At 47.5% G+C, this 22,024-nt stretch overlaps 1 protein-coding gene across 24 annotated transcripts in view; it reads left to right on the forward strand.

The window, feature by feature from the left end:
• Positions 1-22,024, forward strand: part of MED24 (mediator complex subunit 24) — a 44,149-nt gene that overhangs the window by 7,906 nt on the left and 14,219 nt on the right. For 4 of the 24 annotated variants that reach the window (XM_019026884.3, XM_063706411.1, XM_063706413.1 and 1 more), the window contains exons 2-8: positions 1,871-2,059; positions 2,156-2,238; positions 19,158-19,196; positions 19,517-19,590; positions 19,963-20,195; positions 20,340-20,396; positions 21,856-21,967. In XM_019026884.3, coding sequence (XP_018882429.2) covers positions 1,871-2,059; positions 2,156-2,238; positions 19,158-19,196; positions 19,517-19,590; positions 19,963-20,195; positions 20,340-20,396; positions 21,856-21,967 — 787 coding nt within the window. Of the gene's footprint in view, positions 1-1,085; positions 1,211-1,870; positions 2,060-2,155; positions 2,239-19,157; positions 19,197-19,516; positions 19,591-19,962; positions 20,196-20,339; positions 20,397-20,436; positions 21,670-21,855; positions 21,968-22,024 lie in introns of those variants that run through there. The other 20 variants (XM_063706416.1, XM_063706415.1, XM_063706414.1 and 17 more) reach the window with 13 other exon arrangements.

Raw genomic sequence — 22,024 nt, forward strand, 5'->3', positions numbered from 1 at the left:
GTAAATGTTAGGGATGACCAGTCCATAGCATGGGGAGGGATGAGGGCTATGCATAAGAAGGCTCAGACATTGGAGCCTCCAGAGGTGGGTAACATTTGCTTTCGGGTTTCTCACTGGGGGAAGGAAAGGCTATGGCCAAGGCCCTGGGCATAATTTATATATGGATCTTTGGGATAAGCAAGATTTAAACAACAACAACAATAACAAGAAACTTAAAAAAAAAGTTTTTAATTTACAGGAAAAAAATGGAAGGTAATAGAGGGTCCCCACATATTCTGCACCCAATTTCTCTTTTTATTAACATCTTAGCATTAGTATTATGCATTTGTAACAACTAATGAACTAATATTGATACATTATTATTAATTAAAGTCCACCCTTTATTTAGATTTCCTTAGTTTTTACCCAGTATTCTTTTTCTCTTCCATGATCGCATTCAGAAAACCACATTACATTTAGTCATCAGGTCTCCTTAGCCCTCTTAGTTGCGACAGTTTCTCAGAATTCCTTTGATTTTGATCACCTTCACCTTAGTTTCCTCTTTACTTTCCCTTGTATCCAAGCTGTATGGGGGGCCTGGAGATTCTGATAGGACTGTAAGATTCGGGGACGGTGATATGTGTGCAACTAAGGCACCTCAGTGTCGCTTTTAGAATATAGTTGTGGAAATGAGAATAGCTCTGGTAGCTCCAGGGGCTTAGGAGAACAGAAAGAGCCCAGGAAAGGAGAAAGACCTTATTGCTGAACGCCACACCCTTGCCCCCACGCCACACCCTTGCCGCACCTACTAACTAGGGGCTAACGAATGAAAGGGTGTCGGAATATGATGGAGAAGCCCGGTCGACAGTGACGTCGTGGGCGACGCCGGGTCGTGAGCGGCCTTTCGAGCTCCCTCGAGTCCCTGAGTCTCTGTAGTGCCTCAGCTCCTGGATGTCCTTCCTTAAAGGAGAAGAACAATGCGGGCCGACTAGACGAGTCCCTTAGTTTCCTCGCCAGCGCAGACAAATACGGTTTCAGTCCAAGGAACTACCATTCCCAGAAGACAGCGGGGCGTTCCTTGCTGCATTCCTATTGGTTGGCATTTGTTACTCCCAGCCAATAGAAAGTGAGCTTCTTGACAAGTGCCAAAATGGCGATGCCTACCACCTAGAACTGGATTGTGCGGTAGGCTTAAATTTGGGGAGGTGGTGGATGAAAAGGAAATTGGGAGGTATAGTTACAGGGCTGGAGAAGGTGGAGGAAATGAGGGAGCAAATCTGGACTTGGAATGGTGGTGGCCAAGGGACGCTTTTAGAGCTAAGGGCGTAATTAGGCAACCAGGACTGCCTTAACTCCTTGATGCCCTCTTTAATCTATTAGTCCCTTTGATACTTCTTTATTTATTTATTTGAGAGACGGAGTTTTGCTCTTGTTGCCCAGGCTGGAGTGCAATGGTGCGATCTCGGCTCACCCCAACAACCTCCGCCTCCCGGGTTCAAGCGATTCTACTGCCTCAGCCTCCCGAGTAGCTGGGATTACAGGCATGCACCACCAAGCCCGGCTAATTTTGTATTTTTAGTGGAGACGAGGTTTCTCCATGTTGGTCAGGCTAGTCTCGAACTCCTGACCTCCGGTGATTCGCCCGCCTCTGCCTCCCGAAGTGCTGGGATTACAGGTGCGAGCCACTGCGCTCGGCCGATACTTTCTTCTTAGTGCCCCAGTTTAAGGAAGGGCGGTTCAGGAGGAGAGAGTCTGACAGGATCTTACCTTATCCCTTTAGCTCTTTTTCTTTCAAATTCCTCTGCCTCGCTTAAATCTTCCCGCATCTTCTCCTTTCTATTTAATTCTGCCTTCCCCGGTTCTCCTTAGAACCTCATGTCCTTTTCTTTAGCTCCATTTCTTTCACCTCAAAGCTGGCCGCCACCGCTGCCACCTGCTCAGAGTGAAATAATGAAGGTGGTCAACCTGAAGCAAGCCATTTTGCAAGCCTGGAAGGAGCGTTGGAGTGACTACCAATGGGCAATCAACATGAAGAAATTCTTTCCTAAAGGAGCCACCTGGGATATTCTCAACCTGGCAGGTCTCAAGTGAACTGGGAAAGAAAGATGGGAGGGAGGGAGGAATAAACCCAGAGAAGTTGTAATCACTCAGTTGTGTTTTGCTATTCCTCTTGCAGATGCGTTACTAGAGCAGGCCATGATTGGACCATCCCCCAATCCTCTCATCTTGTCCTACCTGAAGTATGCCATTAGTTCCCAGGTAAGCTTCCCGCAAACCCCCACCAAGAAGTGAGAGTTCTGGGGGTAAAAAACTTGGAGTGCATTTGGGCCCCGGTGGTTCATGGCTGTAATCCCAGCATTGTGGGAGGCTGAGGCAGGCGGATTGCTTGAGCCCAGGAGTTCAAGACCAGCCTGCGTAACATGGCAAAACCCAGTCTCTACCCAAAAATACAAAGAGTTACCACTGCGTGGTGGTGCCCCTGTAGTCCCAGCTACTTGGAAGGCTGAGGTGGGAGGATCACCTGAGCCCTGGGAGGTCGAGACTGCAATGAGCCATGATCCTGCCACTGCCCTCCAGCCAGAGCAACAGAGTGAGACCCTGTCTCAGGAAAGAAACAAACAAACACAATTTGGGTTGCAGTTGTACAATTGTCAGCTTACTCTTTCTAGATGAAAGAGTAAGATTCTAGATCTGTTTGAACAGATCATTTCACTGAGTTTCAGTGTTCTCATAAAAATAATAATACTTCATTTGTTGTGATGAATATTACATTCACTTATTCTGCTGGGAGTGGTAGCAGGTAGCACAGGCCTGTGGCCCCACCTACTCAGAAGGTGGAGGTAGGAGGCTTGCTTGAGCCCAGGAGTTTGAGGCTACAGTGAGCACTGATTGTGCCACTGCACTCCAGCCTGGGCAACAGAACAAGACTCCGTCTATTAAAAACAACAACAAGCAAAAGAAAAAAAGAGGATTACATTCACTTGTTCTATCAACAAATACTCATGAATGCTTTTATGTGCCAGACAGTGCTAGCCCCTGGAGAATATAGCTGTGAACAAAACCCGATGTCAGTACACAGAGAATTTAGTGGGTAATATAGACATGTAAATAAGCAGTCACTAGATGGGTTTATGATAAAGGTTAGGATAGAGTACAGATGCTCCTCAACTTACAATGTGGTGATATGCTGATATACCACTCATAAGTTGAAAATGTACTTAATACACATAACTTGCCAAAGGTCATCTACCTACCTTTTTTTTGAGTCAGAGTCTTGCTCTATCGCCCAGGCTGGAGTGCAGTGGCGTGACCTCGGCTCACAGCAACCTCCGTTTCCTGGGTTCAAGCGATTCTCCTACCTCAGCCTCCCGAGTAGCTAGGACTACAGGTGTCTGCCATCACGCCTGGCTAATTTTTGTATTTTTAGTAGAGACAGGGTTTCACTATATTGGCCAGGCTGGTCTTGAACTCCTGACCTTGTGATCCGCCCACCTTGGCCTCCCAAAGTGCTGGGATTACAGGTGTGAGCCACCGTGCCTGGCCATCTACCTACCTTAAATGTGCTCAGAACACACTAGCTTACAGTTGGGAAAAATCATCTAACACAAAGCCTGTTTGTTTGTTTGTTTGTTTGTTTATTTATTGAGACAGGATTTCGCTCTTGTTGCCCAGGCTGCAGTGCAATGGCTTGATCTCGGCTCACTGCAACCTCTGCCTCCTGGGTTCAAGTGATTCTCCTGCCTCAGCCTCCTGAGTAGCTAGGATTACAGGCGTCCTCCACCACACCCGGCTAATTTTTGTATTTTTAGTAGAGATGGGGTTTTACCATTTTGGCCAGGCTGGTCTCGAACTCCTGACTTCAGGTGATCCACCCACCTTGGCCTCCCAAAGTGCTGGGATTGCAGGCATGAGCCACCACGCCCAGCCTTATTTTTTATTGATTGATTGATTGATTGATTGATTGAGGCAGAGTTTCGCTCTGTCACTAGGCTAGAGTGCAGTGGCGTGATCTTGGCTTACTGCAACCTCTGCCTCCCAGGTTTAAGTGATTCTCGTGCCTCAGCCTCCTGAGTAGCTGGGACTACAGGCGTGTGCCACTACGCCCAGCTAATTTTTGTATTTTTAGTAGAGATGGGGTTTCACCATGTTGGCCAGTATGGTCTTGATGTCTTGACCTCGTGATCCTCCCGCCTCGGCCTCCCAAAGTGCTGGGTTTACAGGCGTGAGCCACTGTGCCCGGCCGCCCAGCCTTATTTTTATTTTTTGAGAAGGAGTCTTACTCTGTCACCCAGGCTGGAGTACAGTGGCACAATCTTGGCTCACTGCAACCTCTGCCTTTCGGGTTCAAGCAATTCTCCTGCCTCAGCCTCCCGAGTAGCTGGGATTACAGGCGCCCACCACCAATCCTGGCAATTTTTTTTTTTTTTTTTTTTTTTTGAGACAGAGTCTAGCTCTTGTTGCCCAGGCTGGAGTGCAATGGCGCGATCTTGGCTCACCGCAACCTCTGCCTCCCAGGTTCAAGCGATTCTCCTGCCTTAGCCTCCCAAGTAGCTGGGAGTACAGGCGCATGCCATTACACCCAGCTAATTTTGTATTTTTAGTAGAGACTGGGTTTCTCCACGTTGGTCATGCTGGTCTCGAACTCCCGACCTCAGGTAATTCGCCTGCCTTGGCCTCCCAAAGTGCTGGGATTATAGGCGTGAGCCACCACGCCCAGCCAGAAGTGCAGATTTCTTATGTGCATACATTGCATCGTGGTGAAATCTGGGCTTTTAGTATACCCATTACCCTAGTAGTGAACACCGTACCCAATAAGTAATTTTTCAACCCTCACCCCACTCCCACCTTCCCACCTTTTATATTCTCCAGTGTCTGTTTGTTCACTCTATATGTGCACACGTTGTGTAGCTCCCACTTATCAGTGAGAATATGTGGTATTTGACTTTCTTTTTATTTACTGAGACGGAGTATTGCTCTGTCGCCCAGGCTGGAGTGCAATGGCTGATCTCAGCTCACTGCAACCTCCTTGACTTTCTATTCCTCAGTTATTTCACTGAGGATAATGGCTTACATGTATGAGCACTTGAAGTACAATTTCTACTGAATGTGTATCTCATATTTTTTTTTGAGACAAGGTCTTACTCTGTCACCCAGGGTGGAGTGCAGTGGCGTGATCTCTGTTTACTGTGACCTCCACCTCCTGGGCTCAAGTGATTCTTCTGCCTGTCTCCCGAGTAGCTGGGACCACAAACATGCACCACCACACCCAGCTAATTTTTGTAGTTTTAGTAGAGACGGGGTTTTACTGTGTTGGCCAGGCTGGTCTCGAACTCCTGACCTCAGGTGATCCGCTCACCTCTGCCTCCAATGAGCCACCGTGCCTGACCTGAATGCGTATCTCTTTTTTTTTTTTTTTTGAGACGGAGTTTCACTCTTGTCCCCCAGGCTGGAGTGCAGTGGTGCGATCTCGGCTCACTGCAACCTCCATCTCCTTGGGCTCAAGCAATTCTTCTGCCTCAGCCTCCCGAGTAGCTGGGATTACAGGCGTGCACCACCATGCCCCGCTAATTTTTGTATTTTTAGTAGAGACAGGGTTTCACCATGTTGGCCAGGCTGGTCTCTAACTCCTGACCTCAAGTGATCCATCTGCCTCGGCCTCCCAAAGTGCTGGGATTACAGGCTTGAGCCACCACGCCCAGCCTGAATGTGTATCTCTTTTACACCATCATAAAGTCGAAAAATTAAGGGGGGGTGTGGTGGCTCACGCCTTAATCCCAGCACTTTGCAAGGCCGAGGTGGGCGGATCACGAGGTCAGGAGATCGAGACCCTCCTGGACAACATGGTGAAACCCCATCTCTACTAAAAATACAAAAATTAGCTGGGCATGGTGGCAAGTGCCTGTAATCCGAGCTACTTGCTAGGCTGAGGCAGGAGAATCGCTTGAACCAGGGAGTCAGAGGTTGCAGTAAGCCAAGATTGTGCCACTGCACTCCAGTCTGGCAACAGAGCGAGACTCCATCTCAAAAAATAAAATAAATAAAATTAAAAAATAAAGTCAAAAAATTGTAAGGTGAACCATTGTTAAGTTGGGACTGTCCTTGCTATGGGAATACATGGGAAAGGCACCCAGTCCAGTGTGAACAATCAAGGAAGGCTTTGTGGAGGAAATGATGTTTAAACCAAGACCTGAATGTTGAGTATGAGTTAGCCGGCACATTGAGGAGAGTGTGTGTGCAAAGCAGAGAAAAGCATATGTACACGGTGGGAGGCAAAAATCACGTAATGTTGTTCAGGAACTGAAAATAATTTGGTATGGCTAGAGAAAAGGAGTTTGCTCTCAGGACCCCTTTTTCTTTTCTTTTTTCTCCTTTTTCTTTTTTTGTATTTTTTGTGGAAACGGGGTCTCACTATGTTGCCCAGTCTGGTCTTGAACTCCTGGCCTCAAGTAATCCTTCTTCCTTGTCCTCCTAAAGGCTGGGATTATGAGTTTGAGCCACTGTGCTCAGTCCCTGGACCCCTTTACAGTCTTAAAAATTTTGAGGCTTTTCTTAAATATATTTGATTGTATTTGATCTCATGCCTCCCTAAAATGTATAAAACCAAGCTGCACCCGACCACCTTGGGTACATGTTTTCAGGACCTCCTGAAGGGCCATGGTTACTCATATTTGACTCAGAATAAATTTCTTCAAATATTAAAACATATATATTATTGGCCAGGCATGGTGGCTCCTGCCTGTAATCCCAGCACTTTGGGAGGCCGAGGTGGGTGGATCATCTGAGGTCAGGAATTCAAGACCAGCTTGGTCAACATGGTGAAATTCTGTCTCTACTAAAAATACAAAAAATTAGCTGGGTGTGGTGGTGCGCACCTGTAATCCCAGCTACTCAGGAGGCTGAGGCAGGAGAATCGCTTGAACCCGGGAATTGGAGCCTGCAGTGAGCCGACATCATGCCACTGAACTCCACCCTGGGTGACAGAGCAAGACTCTGTCTCAATAAAAAATAAAATGAAATAAAATTAACTGGTCTCTTTGTTGCACCTTGAATAGATCTTTTATCTATGCATGATTTTTGTCACATCATGAATTGGTAATTTGGACAATATCCATGACTAAGTTATATAGTTATTCCAGTTGTTGACGCATTTAATAATATCATATTCTCACATGTTATGGAGCTTCCAGGACAATCCACTGTACAATTGTGAGAGAAAAAGAGCAAAAAAGTAAACAGTATCTTAGTAGTATTTTAAAAATAATTTTGACTTCCTAGACCCCCTGAAAGGTCTTGGGGACCCTGAGGAGTTCCTGAACCGTACCTTTAGAACTGCTAGGCTGGCACTTTAAGGAGGAGAGTGGTTTAGGGAGAGAGAATGATAAGATTGTAACAGACTTTTGAGTGATGCTAAGGAATTTGGCCTTTATTTTAGGGTGACAAATAATCATTTAAAGGGTTTTAAGTGGAGGAGTCACATGACAAGACTTCCGTAAAAATATACATATTTTAATTAACATAGCATAACATACAAAGATCTTGCGCTGGGCGCAGTGGCTCAATCCTGTAATCCCAGCACTTTGGGAGGCCGAGGCGAGTGTATCACCTGAGGTCAGAAGTTCAAGACCAGCCTGACCAACATGGTGAAACCCCGTCTCTACTAAATATACAAAAATTAGCCGGGCGTGGTGGTGGGCGTCTGTAATCCCAGCTCCTCGGGAGGCTGAAGCAGGAGAATTGCTTGAACCTGGGAGGCGGAGGTTGCAGTGAACCGAGATCGCGCCATTGTGCTCCAGCCTGGGCAACGAGCAAAACTTCGTCTCAGAACATACAAACATCTTAAGATCAATTCAGTCAGGGTTTTTTTTTTGTTGTTTTTTGTTTTTTGTTTTTTTGTTTTTTTTTTATGAGATGGAGTCTCGCTCTGTTGCCTGGGCTGGAGTGCAGTGGGGCAATCTCAGCTCACTGCAACCTCCGCCTCCCAGGTTCAAGCTATTCTCCTGCCTCAGCCTCCGGAGTAGCTGGGATTACAGGTGTCCTCCACCACGCCTGGCCAGTTTTTTTGTATTTTTAGTAGAGACGGGGTTTCACCATGTTGGTCAGGCTGGTCTCGAACTCCTGACCTCGTGATCCACCTGCCTTGGCCTCCCAAAGTGCTGGGATTACAGGCGTGAGCCACCATGCCCGGCCTATTTAGTGAGTTTTAGCAATTGTATGTACCCATGTCACCAGCATCCAAAATAAGATACAGAGCATTTCTGTTCTCTCAGAAAGTTCCCTTTTACCGCTTTCTAGTCCACTCCCCTCTCCCACAATTGCCTTTATTTGGATTTCTTAGTAATGTAGTCAGATGGGATATAGTTCATATACTGTCTTTTGTTTAACATAAATGTTTTTGAGATTTATTATTTATGTTGTATATGTTAGTAGTACATTCTTTTTATTTATTTTTTTAAATTTGAAACAGGGTCTTGCTCTGTTACCCAGGCTGGAGTGTGCAATGGCAGGATCACAGCTTCCTGTAGCCTCATCCTTCTGGGCTCAAGTAATCCTCCTACCTCAGGTTCCCAAGGAGTTGGGACTACAGTCATGCACCACCATGCCTGGCTAATTTTTAAATTTTTTTGTAAAGATGGGATCTTCCTATGTTGCCCAGGCTGATAATTTTTACATTTTTGTAGAGACGGGGTCTCCCTTTGTTGCCCAGGCTGGTATCAAACTCCTGGGCTCAAGCGATCCTCCTGCCTTGGCCTCCCAAAGTGCTGTGATTACAGGTGTGATCCACCCATGCCTGGCCTCATTCTTCTTCTTATTTTTTAACTGCTGAATAGTATTTCTCAGTTGACACATATATATTTTTTTTTATTAAAAATTTTTTTAGGCTGGGCGCAGTGGCTCATGCCTGTAATCCCAGAACTTTGGGAGGCCGAGGCGGGCGGATCACGAGGTCAGGAGATCGAGACCATCCTGGCTAACATGGTGAAACCCCGTCTCTACTGATAATACAAAAAATTAGCCGGGCGTGGTGGCGGGTGCCTATAGTCCCAGCTACTCGGGAGGCTGAGGCAGGAGAATGGCGTGAACCCGGGAGGCGGAGCTTGCAGTGGGCAGAGATCACGCCACTGCACTCCAGCCTGGGCAACAGAGCGAGACTCCGTCTCAAAAAAAAAAAAAAAAAAAATTTTTTTAGAGGCTGGGCGTGATGGCTCACGCCTGTAATCCCAGCACTTTGGGAGGCCGAGGCGGGTGGATCATGAGGTCAGGAGATCGAGACCATCCTGGCCAACATGGTGAAACACCATCTCTACTAAAAATACAAAAAATTACCTGGGCGTGGTGGCATGCACGTGTAGTCCCAGCTACTCGGGAGGCTGAGGCAGGAGAATCACTTGAACCCGGGAGGCGGAGGTTGGAGTGAGCCAAGATCGAACCACTGTACTCCAGCCTGGTTGACAGAGCGAGACTCTGTCTCAAAAAAAACAAAATGTGTAGAGTCAGGATCCTTGCTTTGTTGCCCAGGCTGGAGTGCAGTGGCACAATAGTGGCTCACTGCAGCTTTGACCTCCTTGGCTCAAGCCATCCTCCTGCCTCAGCCCCCCAGGTAGCTTGGACTACAGGTGCGCACCAAAACACCCAGCCAATTTTTGCATTTTGTGTAGAGACACGGTTTCGCCATGTTGCTCAGGCTCATCTTGAACTCTTGAGCTCAATCTACCCACCTTGGCCTCCCAGAGTGTTGGGATTATAGGCGTGAGCCATGGAGCTCACCCCTAAACCACTGCTACATAATATTCCATATGTACTTTTTTTTTTTTTTTTGAGATGAAGTCTTGCTCTGTCGCCCAGGCTGGAGAGCAGTGGCACGATCTTGGCTCACTGCAACCTCCTCCTGTCCCCGCCGCTGGGTTCAAGTGATTCTCCTGCCTCAGCCTCCCAAGTAGCTGGGATTACAGGCATGTACCACCACACCTGGCCCATTTTTTTATTTTTAGTAGAGACAGGGTTTCATCATGTTGGCCAGGCTGGTCTCAAACTCCTTACCTCAAGTGATCTGCCCGCCTCGGCCTCCCAAAGTGCTGGGATCACAGGCGTGAGCCACTGTGCCTGGCCCAGCCCATATGTACTTTAATTTAGGTTGTTTGTAATTTTTTACTGTTATAATCAATGTTTCACTGAATATCCTTATACCTACCTGTCTGCATATCTGGAAGTATTTCTCTAGGGTGGATACCTCACAATGGAATATCTGATTTGAAGAATATACACATACTAAATTATAGTAGATCCTGCAAATTTTCCCCGAAAATGATTGGATTAGGTTATACCCCATCCGTAATGTCTGACAGTATTTCCCCATACCTTTGCCAACGCTGGATATAATTTTTTTTTTTTTTTTTTTTTTGAGATGGAGTCTCGCTGCGTCGCCCAGGCTGGAGTGCAGTGGTGCAATCTTGGCTCACTGCAAGCTGCACCTCCTGGATTCACGCCATTCTCCTGCCTCAGCCTCCCAAGTAGCTGGGACTACAGGTGTCCACCACCACGCCTGGCTAATTTTTGTATTTTTAGTAGAGATGCGTTTCATCTTGTTAGCCAGGGTGGTCTTGATCTCCTGACCTCGTGATCCGCCCACCTCGGCCTCCCAAAGTGCTGAGATTATAGGCGTGAGCCACCGCGCCTGGCCAGAATCTTTTAAAACTTTTTCCAGAGGCAAATAATTATATCATATTATAATGTGCATTTTCTTTTCTTTCTTTTTTTTTTTGAGATGGAGTCTTCCTCTGTCGCCCAGGCTGGAGTGTAGTGGCATAATCTTGGCTCACTGCAACCTCTGCCTCCCGGGTTCAAGCAATTCTCCTGCCTCAGCCTCCTGAGTAGCTGGGATTACAGGCATGCGCCACCATGCCCAGCTAATTTTTGTATTTTTAGTAGATACGGGGATTCTCCATGTTAGCGAGGCTGTTCTCAAGCTCCTGACCTCATGTGGTCCACCCGCCTTGGACTCCCAAAGTGCTGGGATTACAGGCGTAAGCCACTGCGCCCGGCCTATGTATTTATTAATATATAATTTATGTATTCATAAATACACAAATAAATATATAATTTGCCTATTTTTCTATTTTTTTTTTTGTTACGGCTTTTTTTTTGTTTTGTTTTGTGAGACAGAATCTCACTCCTTCATCCAGACTGGAGTGCAGCTGTGCGATCTCGGCTTATTGCAACCTTAGCCTCCCCGGTTCCAGCCATTCTCCTGCCTCAGCCTCCAAGTAGCTGGGACTATGGGCGGGTGCCACCACGCCCGGCTAATCTTTGTATTTTTAGTAGAGACAGGGTTTCTCCATGTTGGCCAGGCGGGTCTCGAACCTAATATTTAAATCTTTGTTGTTTTTTTTTTTGAGATGGAGTCTCGCTCTTCTGCCCAGGCCGGACTGCAGTGGCAGTATCTCGGTTCACTGCAAGCTCCGCCTCCCGGGTTCATGCCATTCTCCTGCCTCAGCCTCCTGAGTAGCTGGGATTACAGGCGCCCGCCACTGCGCCCGGCTAATTTTTTGTATTTTTAGTAGAGATGGGGTTGCACGAAAGTGTTCGCCAGGATGGTCTCGATCTCCTGACCTCGTGATCCGCCCGCCTCGGCCTCCCAAAGTGCTGGGATTACAGACGTGAGCCACCGCGCCTGGCTTATTTAAATCTTTGAAGCAGAAAAATCCTTAAGGAAGACAAAAGTCCAGTAAGGGAAAAAAAGGATAAAACTGACAACAAAAACATAAAAAATTTCTGCATACTAAGAAAAAAAATTACAGGCGGTTCTCCTGTCCAGCCCACCACCCCTGGACTGTCCCTGCATAGAAGTTCCGCCTAGCAAAACCCTATGTGTCATCTGCTGTCTCCAGGTCCCTTCAGCCTCTTGAACCTGGTGCCATCCCTAGTGAATAGGGGTCCAGCACAACAATTGGTGAGCCAGTCAAGAGGCTGTGGAGAAAATCCCATCAGTCTGAGACAACGGGATCTGGGAAGGAGAAATCTGAAGGGAAAATCTCATTATTAACAACAGGCCGGGTGTGGTGGCTCCCAGCACTTTGGGAGGCCGAGGTGGGCGGATCGCCTTAGGTTAGGAGTTCAAGACTAGTCTGGCCAACATGGTGAAACCCTGTCTCTACTAAAAATATAAAAATTAGCTGATGGTGGCGCACATCTGTAATCCCAGCTACTCGGGAGGCTGAGGCAGCAGAATCCTTTGAACTGCGGAGGCGCAGTTGCAGTGAGCTGAGATCACATCACTGCACTTTAGCCTGTGTGACAGAGTGAGATCCTATCTCAAAATAAATAAATACATACATACATAATAAAATGAAAAATATATTCTCTAATTTCTGCCAACACTGGACTTTTATTTTTTGTATTTACTTTGTTTGATCCATTTAGAATTTATTGTGGTATGAGGATGGGATCCATATTTATTATTTGTTCAAATAGATGGATAATGGCTCAACTGTCTTTATTGAATAGGCCATTCTTTGTCATATCTTAAATTTTAAATTCTCTTGTACACAAGGGTCCATTTTTTGACACCCTAGTATATTTCATTGGTATCTTTCTCTGTTTTTTTTGAGACGGAGTATCACTCTGTCTTCCAGGCTGGAGTGCAGTCGTGCGATCTCGGCTCACTGCAACCTCCTCCTCCTGGGTTCAAGCGTCAAGCAATTCTCTGCCTCAGCCTCCCAAGTAGCTGGGATTATAGATGCCCACCACCATGCACAGCTAATTTTTGTATTTTTAGTAGAGATGGGGTTTCACCATCGTGGCCAGGCTGGTCTTGAACTCCTGACCTCGTGATCCATCTGTCTCAGCCTCCGAAAGTGCTGGGATTACAGGCGTGAGCCACCGCGCCCGGCCTCTTTCTCTTTTGTTGCACCAGAACTTTATTAGAGCTTTATAGTATGTTTTGATACCTTGGTGGACAAATCTTCACTTAGTTTCTTTATTTTTCAAAAATTTTTTGGCTGTTTTCAGACATTTCATTTCCAGACAAATTTTAGAATCAATTCGTTAAGTTACCATAAAAATCCTATTATATTTTAATCCAGATTTCCTTGACTTTGTAGATTAATTAGGGAAATTTGTGGATTAATTTTAGAAAGATCACTCTGGTTATAGTTTGAAGAACGAGTTGGAGGGAGGTAAGACAGAAGATGGGGATATCATTGAGTCTGGCATATTTTGTCTTTAAAGGACCCAGATAGTAAGTATTTTCAGCTTTGCAGACTGAATGGTCTCTCTCATCACTATTCTGTCATTACAGCTCAAAAATAGGTATAGCCCATCTGTAAACAAATGGGTATAGCTGTGTTCTAATAAAATTTGATTAAGAAAAACAGTGATGAGCCAAATTGGACTTGCAGGCTGTAGTTTTCCAACCCCTGATTTAGGCTCTTGCTGTAATTCAGGTGAGAAATGATACTAGCACAATATTGGGAAGTGGCAGCAGAAAAAAATGATGAATTTAAGAACAGTTCAGGAAGTGGCATTGAAACAATTTGATTAATGGGACGAGCAGAGTGAGAGAGGAGAAGGGGTCAAGGATAATGCTTAGGTTTCTGGTTTGGACATTAGATAGCTGATGGATCATGAGACAGTGGAAGAGCAGAGTAGGGTTGGGATGTGGGTGAGGATAACATGTTTGATCTTGGCCTTTTAAATTTAAGAAGACTGTGGGGTATCAAAAAGAGGATACTCGGTAGCCAGTTGAACATATGTGTCTGGTACTCAAAAGGAGAGTTCTAGACTGGAGCTTTTGGTTTAGAAGTCACCAGCTACTGATGGTAATCCAAGCTATGGGCATGGATGAGATTGTGCAGAGAGAGCAGGGAGAGTGAGCAAAGAAGTGACTAAACCCAACTTCCTGAGGAACCAATCTCATTTAAGGAACACACTTAGGAGGATAATTCCTCATAGGAGTCTGAAGAGAAGGGGCCAGAGAGTAGGGAAGAAAAGTGAGAGTGTTATCAAGAAAAGCCAAGAGAGGATTGAGGGGTGAGGGAATGTTTCAAGGGGACAGATGCTGCTGGGAAGTCAGGTAAGATCAGAACAGAGAAGGATCCATTAGGTTTAACATGAAGAGTTTGTCAGTGACCTTAATGAGAAGATTCATAGAGTGGTCAGGACAGAAGTGATTGGAGTGGGTTGAATAGTCAATGGAAGGTGTGCAGGTAGAGCCAGGGAGTGTAGAAAACTCTTATGTTATCCGGGCGTGGTGGCTCACACCTGTAATCCCAGCACTTTTTGAGGCCGAGGTAGGAGGATCACTTGAGGCCAGGAGTTTGAGCCCAGCCTAGAAAACATAGACCCCATCTCTACTAAAAAAGTAAAATTAAAAAGGCCGGGTTCAGTGGCTCACACCTGTAATCCCAGCACTTTGGGAGGCCAAGGGAGTGGATCATGAGGTCAGGAGTTCAAGACCAGCCTGGCCAACATGGCAAAACTCTGTCTCTACTAATACAAAAATAAGCTGGATGTGGTGGCGCATGCCTGTAATCCCAGCTACTCAGGTGGCTGAGGCAGGAGAATTGCTTGAACCTGGGAGGTGGAGGTTGCAGTGAGCCGAGATCGTGCTACTGCACTCCAGCCTGGGCAACAGAGTGAGACTCTGTCTCAAAAAAAAAAGAAAAAAGTAAAATTAAAAAAAAAAACTTTTATATGTGTGAAGAGTAGCAGAGATGGGGTGGTGGTTAAATGGAAGTGTGGGGTCTATAGGAAACTCTTTTAAAAATAGAAGAATCTAGGCCAGGCTCATACCTGTAATCCCAGGAATTTGGGAGGCCAGTGTGGGTGGGCAACTCACTTGACCAGGAATTTGAGACCACCCTTGACAACACGGCAAAACCCCATCTCTGCAAAAAATACGAAAGTCAGGCAGCTGGGCACAGTGGCTCACGCTTGTAATCCCAGCACTTTGGGAGGCCGAGGCAGGTGGATCATGAGGTCAGGAGTTCGAGACCAGCCTGGCCAACAGAGTGAAACTCCATCTCTACTAAAAATACCAAAATTAGCCGGGCATGGTGGCGCGTGCCTGTAGTCCCAGCTACTCGGGAGGCTGAGGCAGAAGAATCGCTTGAACCCAGGAGGCAGAGGTTGCAGTGAGCTGAGATTGTGCCACTGCACTCCAACCTGGGCAACAGAGTGAGACTCTGTCTCAAAAAAAGAAAATTAGCCTCGCATGGTGGCTCACACCTGTAATCCCAGCACTTTGGGAGGCCGAGGTGGGCAGATCACAAGGTCAGGAGATCGTGACCATCCTGGCTAACATGGTGAAACCCTGCTTCTACTAAGAATACAAAAAATTAGCCGGGCGTGGTGGTGGGTGCCTGTAGTCCCAGCTACTCGGGAGGTTGAGGCAGGAGAATGGTGTGAACTCGGGAGGCGGAGCTTGCAGTGAGCTGAGATCTCGCCACTGCACTCCAGCCTGGGCGAGAGAGCGAGACTCCATCTCAAAAAAAAAAAAAAAAAATTTAAGCATGGTGGTGTGCACCTGTAGTCCCAGCTACTTAGGAGGCTGAGGTGGGAGGATTGCTTGAATCCGGGAGCACCACTGCACTCCAGCCTGGGTGACAGAGCGAGACCCTGTCTCAAACAACAAACAGACCAATAGAAGAGTCTTGAGATGTGTAAACACTGATGGGAAAGGGAAGAAAGAGAAAGAGGCTGAAGTAACAGAAGTAAATAGATATGAAAGACCTTTGTGACCTCTCAAGTGCTGTGCAAAATTAGTAATTTATTCTTCCTTCAGGGTCAAGAGGCTCTTTGGCCCAGTGTTATGCGAGTAGAGGGCGCTTAGGAGTAGTTGGGGTGTTGAATATTCAGAAGAGCAGAGAGGATTTGAGAGCAGCTGCAGGGTCAGGTGGGGCTAGCCACAAGCGTGGTGGCCACACAGAGGGTCTCCTGCCCTGGGGGCCTGTGGTGGTTCAGAGCTTCTACTGTGATAGAATGATTAAGACTTGAATAGGCCAGATCCTGCTGTGTAAAACAGTTCGTCATGTAGAAAGCATTTTTGGGTCTCTGAAGTAGCCGTGCTTTATTGATACAGTTAGCAGAAATCTGCTGAACAGAATTCAGAATTTGAAGACCATAAATTCATTTTGACGAATGGCATCCCTCGGAACATGCATAATTGGGGGTTTCTCTCCCGGCATTTGAGGGTCAGTGTTTAGTGGGGACATCCAGCTCCCCCTGCAGGTTGGTATCCAGCAAGGTTCAGTTCTTTGCCAAGCACTCGCTATGGGGACATCAGTTATAAATAAACAAAACGCTCGCCGGAACGTTATGGTCATCCTGCCCAGGCAGGCTCCCAGCTTTCTGATGGATATCAGACACTAGCCCTGGCCTCACAGTATGGTGGTTCTGAACACTGATGGTATTTAAGCCCTCTGTGTTTTGCTCCTGTTCACCCAGGAGTACTAGTGAAAGATGGCTGAACAGAGCAGTGTATTTTGGTGAGAGGGAAATTGCACATGGATGGAAAGTTTGCCAAACCCAGGTGATTGAGCAGACGGCTTTCTTCCTCTCCTTTTTTTTTTTTTTTTTTTTTTTTGAGATGGAGTCTTGCTCTGTCGTCAGGCTGGAGTGCAGTGGTGCGATCTTGGCTCTCTGCAACCGCTGCCTCCTGGGTTCAAGCGATTCTCCTGCCTCAGCCTCCTGAGTAGCTGGGATTACAGGCATGCGCCACCACGCCCGGCTAGTTTTTGTATTTTTAGTAGAGATGGGGTTTCACCATGTTGGCCAGGATGGTCTTGATCTCTTGACCCCGTGATCCACCCTCCTTGGCCTCCCAAAGTTCTGGGATTACAGGCGTGAGCGACTGCACCCGGCTGACAGCTTTCTTCTTAAATCTTTGGAGGCTTCCACTCCTCCAGCAGAGACAGCTGAACTAGATATCCAGTCTTATGATAGTGATGAATAGGTTTTACTAACAGAAATTTATTTTAAGGTAAGATTTTTCCAGAAGGCAACTAGTTAGTAGAATTCATCTATTCAAAGTAATAAAAACTTCCTGAGGACCTATTGTATATCAGTTCTTGGGCTAGATGCTAGAGAAACAGATCTAAATTCAATACCATCTCTGTCCTCTGGGAACTTACTGTTCAGGTAGAATTTCCCAAAATGTATTTTGGAAATACTAGGTACGTGAAATTCCTTGGTCAAGTAAGTTTAAAGGATATTGCTTTGTTTTATCGTCAGTCTTCTTAGAGATTCTCATTGTATACGAGTATATCATGGTTCTGAGAAGTTCTGTGGTAAAGTTCTCATTATATGTTTAATCCAGTGTTTCTCAAATTTATGTCACACACAAGCTCAGGGTATGTGTGTGACATTTCTTTTTTTTTTTTTTTTTGAGACAGAGTCTAGCTCTGTCACCCACGCTGGAGTGCAGTGGCGCAATCTTGGCTCACTGCAAGCTCTGCCTCCCAGGTTCACTCCATTCTCCTGCCTCAGCCTCCCTAGTAGCTGGGACTATAGGCGCCTGCCACCATGCCCGGCTAATTTTTTGTATTATTAGTAGAGACGGGGTTTCACCGTGTTCGCCAGGATGGTCTTGATCTCTTGACCTCATGATCCTCCCGCCTTGGCCTCCCAAAGTGCTGGGATTACAGGCATGAGCCACCATGCCCGGCCAAATTTTATTTAACTTTAATTAATTTAAATTTAAATAACCACATGGGGCTAGTGACTTCTGTATTGGGTAGGGCAGCTTTGGAAGCTACTTTGAGACATGCTGAGCTAAAGGTGTTTTTATTTATTCATTCTACAAACATCAAGTTTGTGGTGGTCACTGAGTAAAAGCATCCTTGTCCTCAAGGAGCTTCTAATTTAGTGGGGACTGCAGGCACCCGCCGTGTAATGATGAGCCTTAGGTGATTACTTGGAGCACAGAGGAAGGGTTTCAGCTTTGTGGGGGAGGTTGGGGTTGATCGGGGAAGGTGTCCTGGATGGGTCCTAGGGGGTAAGTTCTGGAGAACAAATGAGTTTGTACAGTAAAACTTACTCTTTCCTTCTTTCCTTCCTTCCTTCTTTCCTTCCTTCCTTCCTTCCTTCCTTCCTTCCTTCCTTCCTTCCTTCCTTCCTTCCTTCCCTCTTTCTCTCTCTCTCCCTCCCTTTCTTTTCTTTTGACAGAGTCTCACTCTGTCACCCAGGTTAGAGTGCAGTGGCAAGATTTCGGCTCACTGCAACATCCGTCTCCCAGGCTCAAGCAGCTCTCCTGCCTCAGCCTCCCAAGTAGCTGAGATTACAGGCATAGGCCACCACGCCCAGCTAATTTTTGTATTTTTAGTAGAGACAGGGTTTCACCATGTTGGCCAGGCTAGTCTTGAACTCCTGACCTCAGGTAATCCTGCCTCAGCTTCCCAAAGTACTGGGATTACAAACGTGAGCCACCACGCCTAGCCACTCCCTGTTTCAAGGTGCAGGTACTACCTGCTCAGTGCAGGAAATGTTTGTTTGTCTCTAGTTCTTACCCATTAAAACCCCTGTTCTTGCCAGAAGCTGTAGGAATACAGTGACATGGCTTCACTCTTGCCCATGCTTCTGCCCACTAGCCGTCAGTTAACCCATGCTTATTGAGGACAGTGAGTAGCAGGCGCTACTTTTTTTTTTTTTTTTTGAGACAGAGTCTCGCTCTGCTCCCAGTCTGGACTGCAGTGGCACAATCTCGGCTCACTGCAACCTCCAACTCCCTGATTCAAGCGATTCTCCTACCTCAGCCTCCTGAGTAGCTGGGATTACAGGCACGCACCACCACACCCAGCTAATTTTTAATTTTTAGTAGAGACGGGGTTTCACCGTGTTGGGCGGGATGGTCTCAAACTCCTGACCTCGTGATCCGCCCGCCTCGGCCTCCCAAAGTTTTGGGATTACAGGCGTGAGCCACCATGCTCGGCCTGAAACATGGAGCCTTTGAGCATCCCCAAAATCATCTTCTTGATGGGCTTATGCTGATACCATTTGCAGTAAGTCTGACAGAGGCAGGAACAGGGCAGTGCACAGTGACACTGCCTCTCCTTCCTTGGGTTGAAGAGGGCCTGTGGAAGGGGTTGAGGTTCAGGAGAGCTGCAGCAACTTGAAGCATCAGTGTTTGTTCCTCTCAACTGTGGGAGACTAGTTGTCTAAAGATTATCTTTCTTCCTTCTCTCCAGATGGTGTCCTACTCTTCTGTCCTCACAGCCATCAGTAAGGTATGACCGTAGACACTCAGGAGCTAGATTGGGGATGACAGACAAGGCCCCACCTCCTTGACGGCCCTGATGCTGTGACCCGTGAGGCTGGATAGGCAGCACATGATGCCTCTGGCTGGCATTGCTGGGCTTTCATGGGAGGGGGATCCTGGCAAGTAGGGGCTGGTGCTTGGGAGCCAATGTCCAGTGTTGAGGATGCTGAGTCTGGAACCCAGGGTTGGAGGAGAGAGGAGCAGGAGTCCTGAATGCACCGTCTGCCTCATGTGAGACCTGGGGGTGGATGGGGGCATTCCGTAGCATCTCCACTGTCCTTTCCACAGTTTGATGACTTTTCTCGGGACCTGTGTGTCCAGGCGTTGCTGGACATCATGGACATGTTTTGTGACCGTCTGAGGTAAGGGCAGGGGTAAGGGGGCTCACAATACAATGTTCCAGCCTTGTCTTCGTGCAGAGGTGCAGCTCCTAGCACACAGACCGAGACCAACTCCGGGTTCCAACGTTTTTTCTCCCCACCTGCCCATCTACACTTACCTGTGCCCTCCTTTTCTTACTCCCTTAGGACAGAGTGCCTCCTCTCTGTCTGGAGTAGCTCATTTGAAATCTTGTCCAGTAGAAGCCAAAGGGGCTAAGCATCTTCCCCAGGACTTTGCTAGCTTCTCAGCCCTAGTCCCTAGTAGGGGAGTGCCAGGGACTCTGGGGAACATTGATGTGGGTCGGATTTCAGCCATTGGAAGAACAGAGGCTGATTTTGCATCCTTCCCTGTAGCTGTCACGGCAAAGCAGAGGAATGCATCGGACTGTGCCGAGCCCTTCTTAGCGCCCTCCACTGGCTGCTGCGCTGCACGGCAGCCTCTGCAGAGCGGCTCCGGGAGGGGCTGGAGGCCGGCACTCCAGCCGCTGGGGAGAAGCAGCTTGCCATGTGCCTTCAGCGCCTGGAGAAAACCCTCAGCAGCACCAAGAACCGGGCCCTGCTGCACATCGCCAAACTAGAGGAGGCCTGTATGTCCCTTGATTCCCCTGAGCCCCACCTGCCGCTGCTCCCATAGCCGGTCCTTTAATTGAGAAGGGAGAGGCAGGATGCCATCCCACCTCTTTCCAGGAGGATCTGAAACCATCCCACTTCCTTTTTTTTCTCCCCATAAGCATTGCACACATCCCAGGGACTTGGGCAGGGTGGCACCCGAGCCAATCAACCAACAGGTATTTACTGAGCATTGTCGTACGCCCAGCACTGTGCTAGGTGCTGGGGGTGGGGGGTGGGGGGCTACCAAAGGAGCATGTGGCAGGGTCCCTGCCCTCATCAAGCATAGCTGCTAGTGGGTAGCAAGACTAGTACGTCACAGACGAGGGAAAAACTAGAGGACAAGACAAACACAGTGTCCATTATTGTGTTTGTCTCCATGTTACTCATCGCTTGGAAGCAAATGACTCTTGTATTTGAATGTTACCTAAAATGCCCCTTTTAACACAGTGCCTGTCTGCTGTTGGGCCTGTTGTACCATATGCCTCTTGACTCAAGTTCAGATGTTAAGTTTGGGTACTTTCCAGAGCCTGAGAACAGACAGATCACCTGGCGGGAGGGAAGATGCCGGTATTTCCAGCAATGGGGTCCTAAGGCCATAGTCTTGCTCCTTGAAGCCCGAGTGGCTTGGGACCACCTACAGATCTCTTGTTCTCCAGGAACAAGAATGCTAGAATGGGCTACTCCTGAGGCTTCAGGACCTGGTTGGAGAGCTTGTTTTAGGACTAGTATATTTATTTCTTCCCCAAGTATGTTTTACTGCCTGTGAAAAGTCCAAAAAGACAATCTTTATATAAAAATGGACTGTGTTGACAGCCTCTTCCCTACCTTGGGCCCTTGATAAATGTTTATTGGCTGAAAATCGGATGAATACTGAATTTTAATGGATCTCAGGTCTTGTCTTTTTTTCCCCCTTTTATGCTCCATGGAGGTTAATGGGCTAGTTGGTGCCATTATTCATCATTTGACCCTTTGGAATTGTAACTAGGATAAGTAACTTATAATTCAGTGCTAACCAATATGGCTTAGACCATGAGTGTGGGCATTAAGGAGAGAACAGTGAGTTAGACCAGTCGGGTGAGTTGCTAAAGGAACTGGGGCTTGAACAGAAGCTTAGAGCATGGTGCGAGTTTGAGAGAGAGTGTGTGAGAGGCCTTCAGCAGGGGAGGGCAGCAAACGCAATGCCTAGATGAGGGAGTGGTTGAGAATGAGAAAGCCATTTAGGGACCCAGTTCCCCCAGAGGAGAGTGACAGCCTCTGCAAGACTGGACTTTGGGATCCGCCCACTCCTCGAGTGATTTGTGGCCGCCCTCCCTGTTCCAGCCACTGGATTCTGGCCTCCCTCTGCCTCTCTCTCCTGAGCCTGTGTGATGCCATACCTTCTGAAGTCAGCTGGCTGTGTCCCCTGGAAATCAGCTCTTTGGGAATGGTCTCTGGGGTTTCCAGCTCTAGGTGCCCGCCCCCCTTCTGGAAACAGTGCATGCTGCCCTCAGGCCCCTCCCTCCCTGTCGTCCTCAGGGGAAGCCTTCCTGTGTGGTTTCATGTGCCGGAGGGGGTGCCAAAATCGAGGAGTTCAGGGCCAGGCACTCCTTCTCTCCTGTTTCCCATCATGTTTCTGTACTTCCTTCCCTCTGCCAGCTTCTTGGACTGCCATCGAGCATTCTCTCTTAAAACTTGGAGAGATCCTGGCCAATCTCAGCAACCCGCAGCTCCGGAGTCAGGCCGAGCAGTGTGGCACCCTCATTAGGAGGTACCGGCTCCCTGGGGGATGGTGGTGAAGGGAGAGGGAGGACACGCCCTGGGGTAG

The sequence above is a fragment of the Gorilla gorilla genome, chromosome 4 (genome assembly GCF_029281585.2).
Source record: "Gorilla gorilla gorilla isolate KB3781 chromosome 4, NHGRI_mGorGor1-v2.1_pri, whole genome shotgun sequence".
NCBI lineage: Eukaryota > Metazoa > Chordata > Mammalia > Primates > Hominidae > Gorilla > Gorilla gorilla.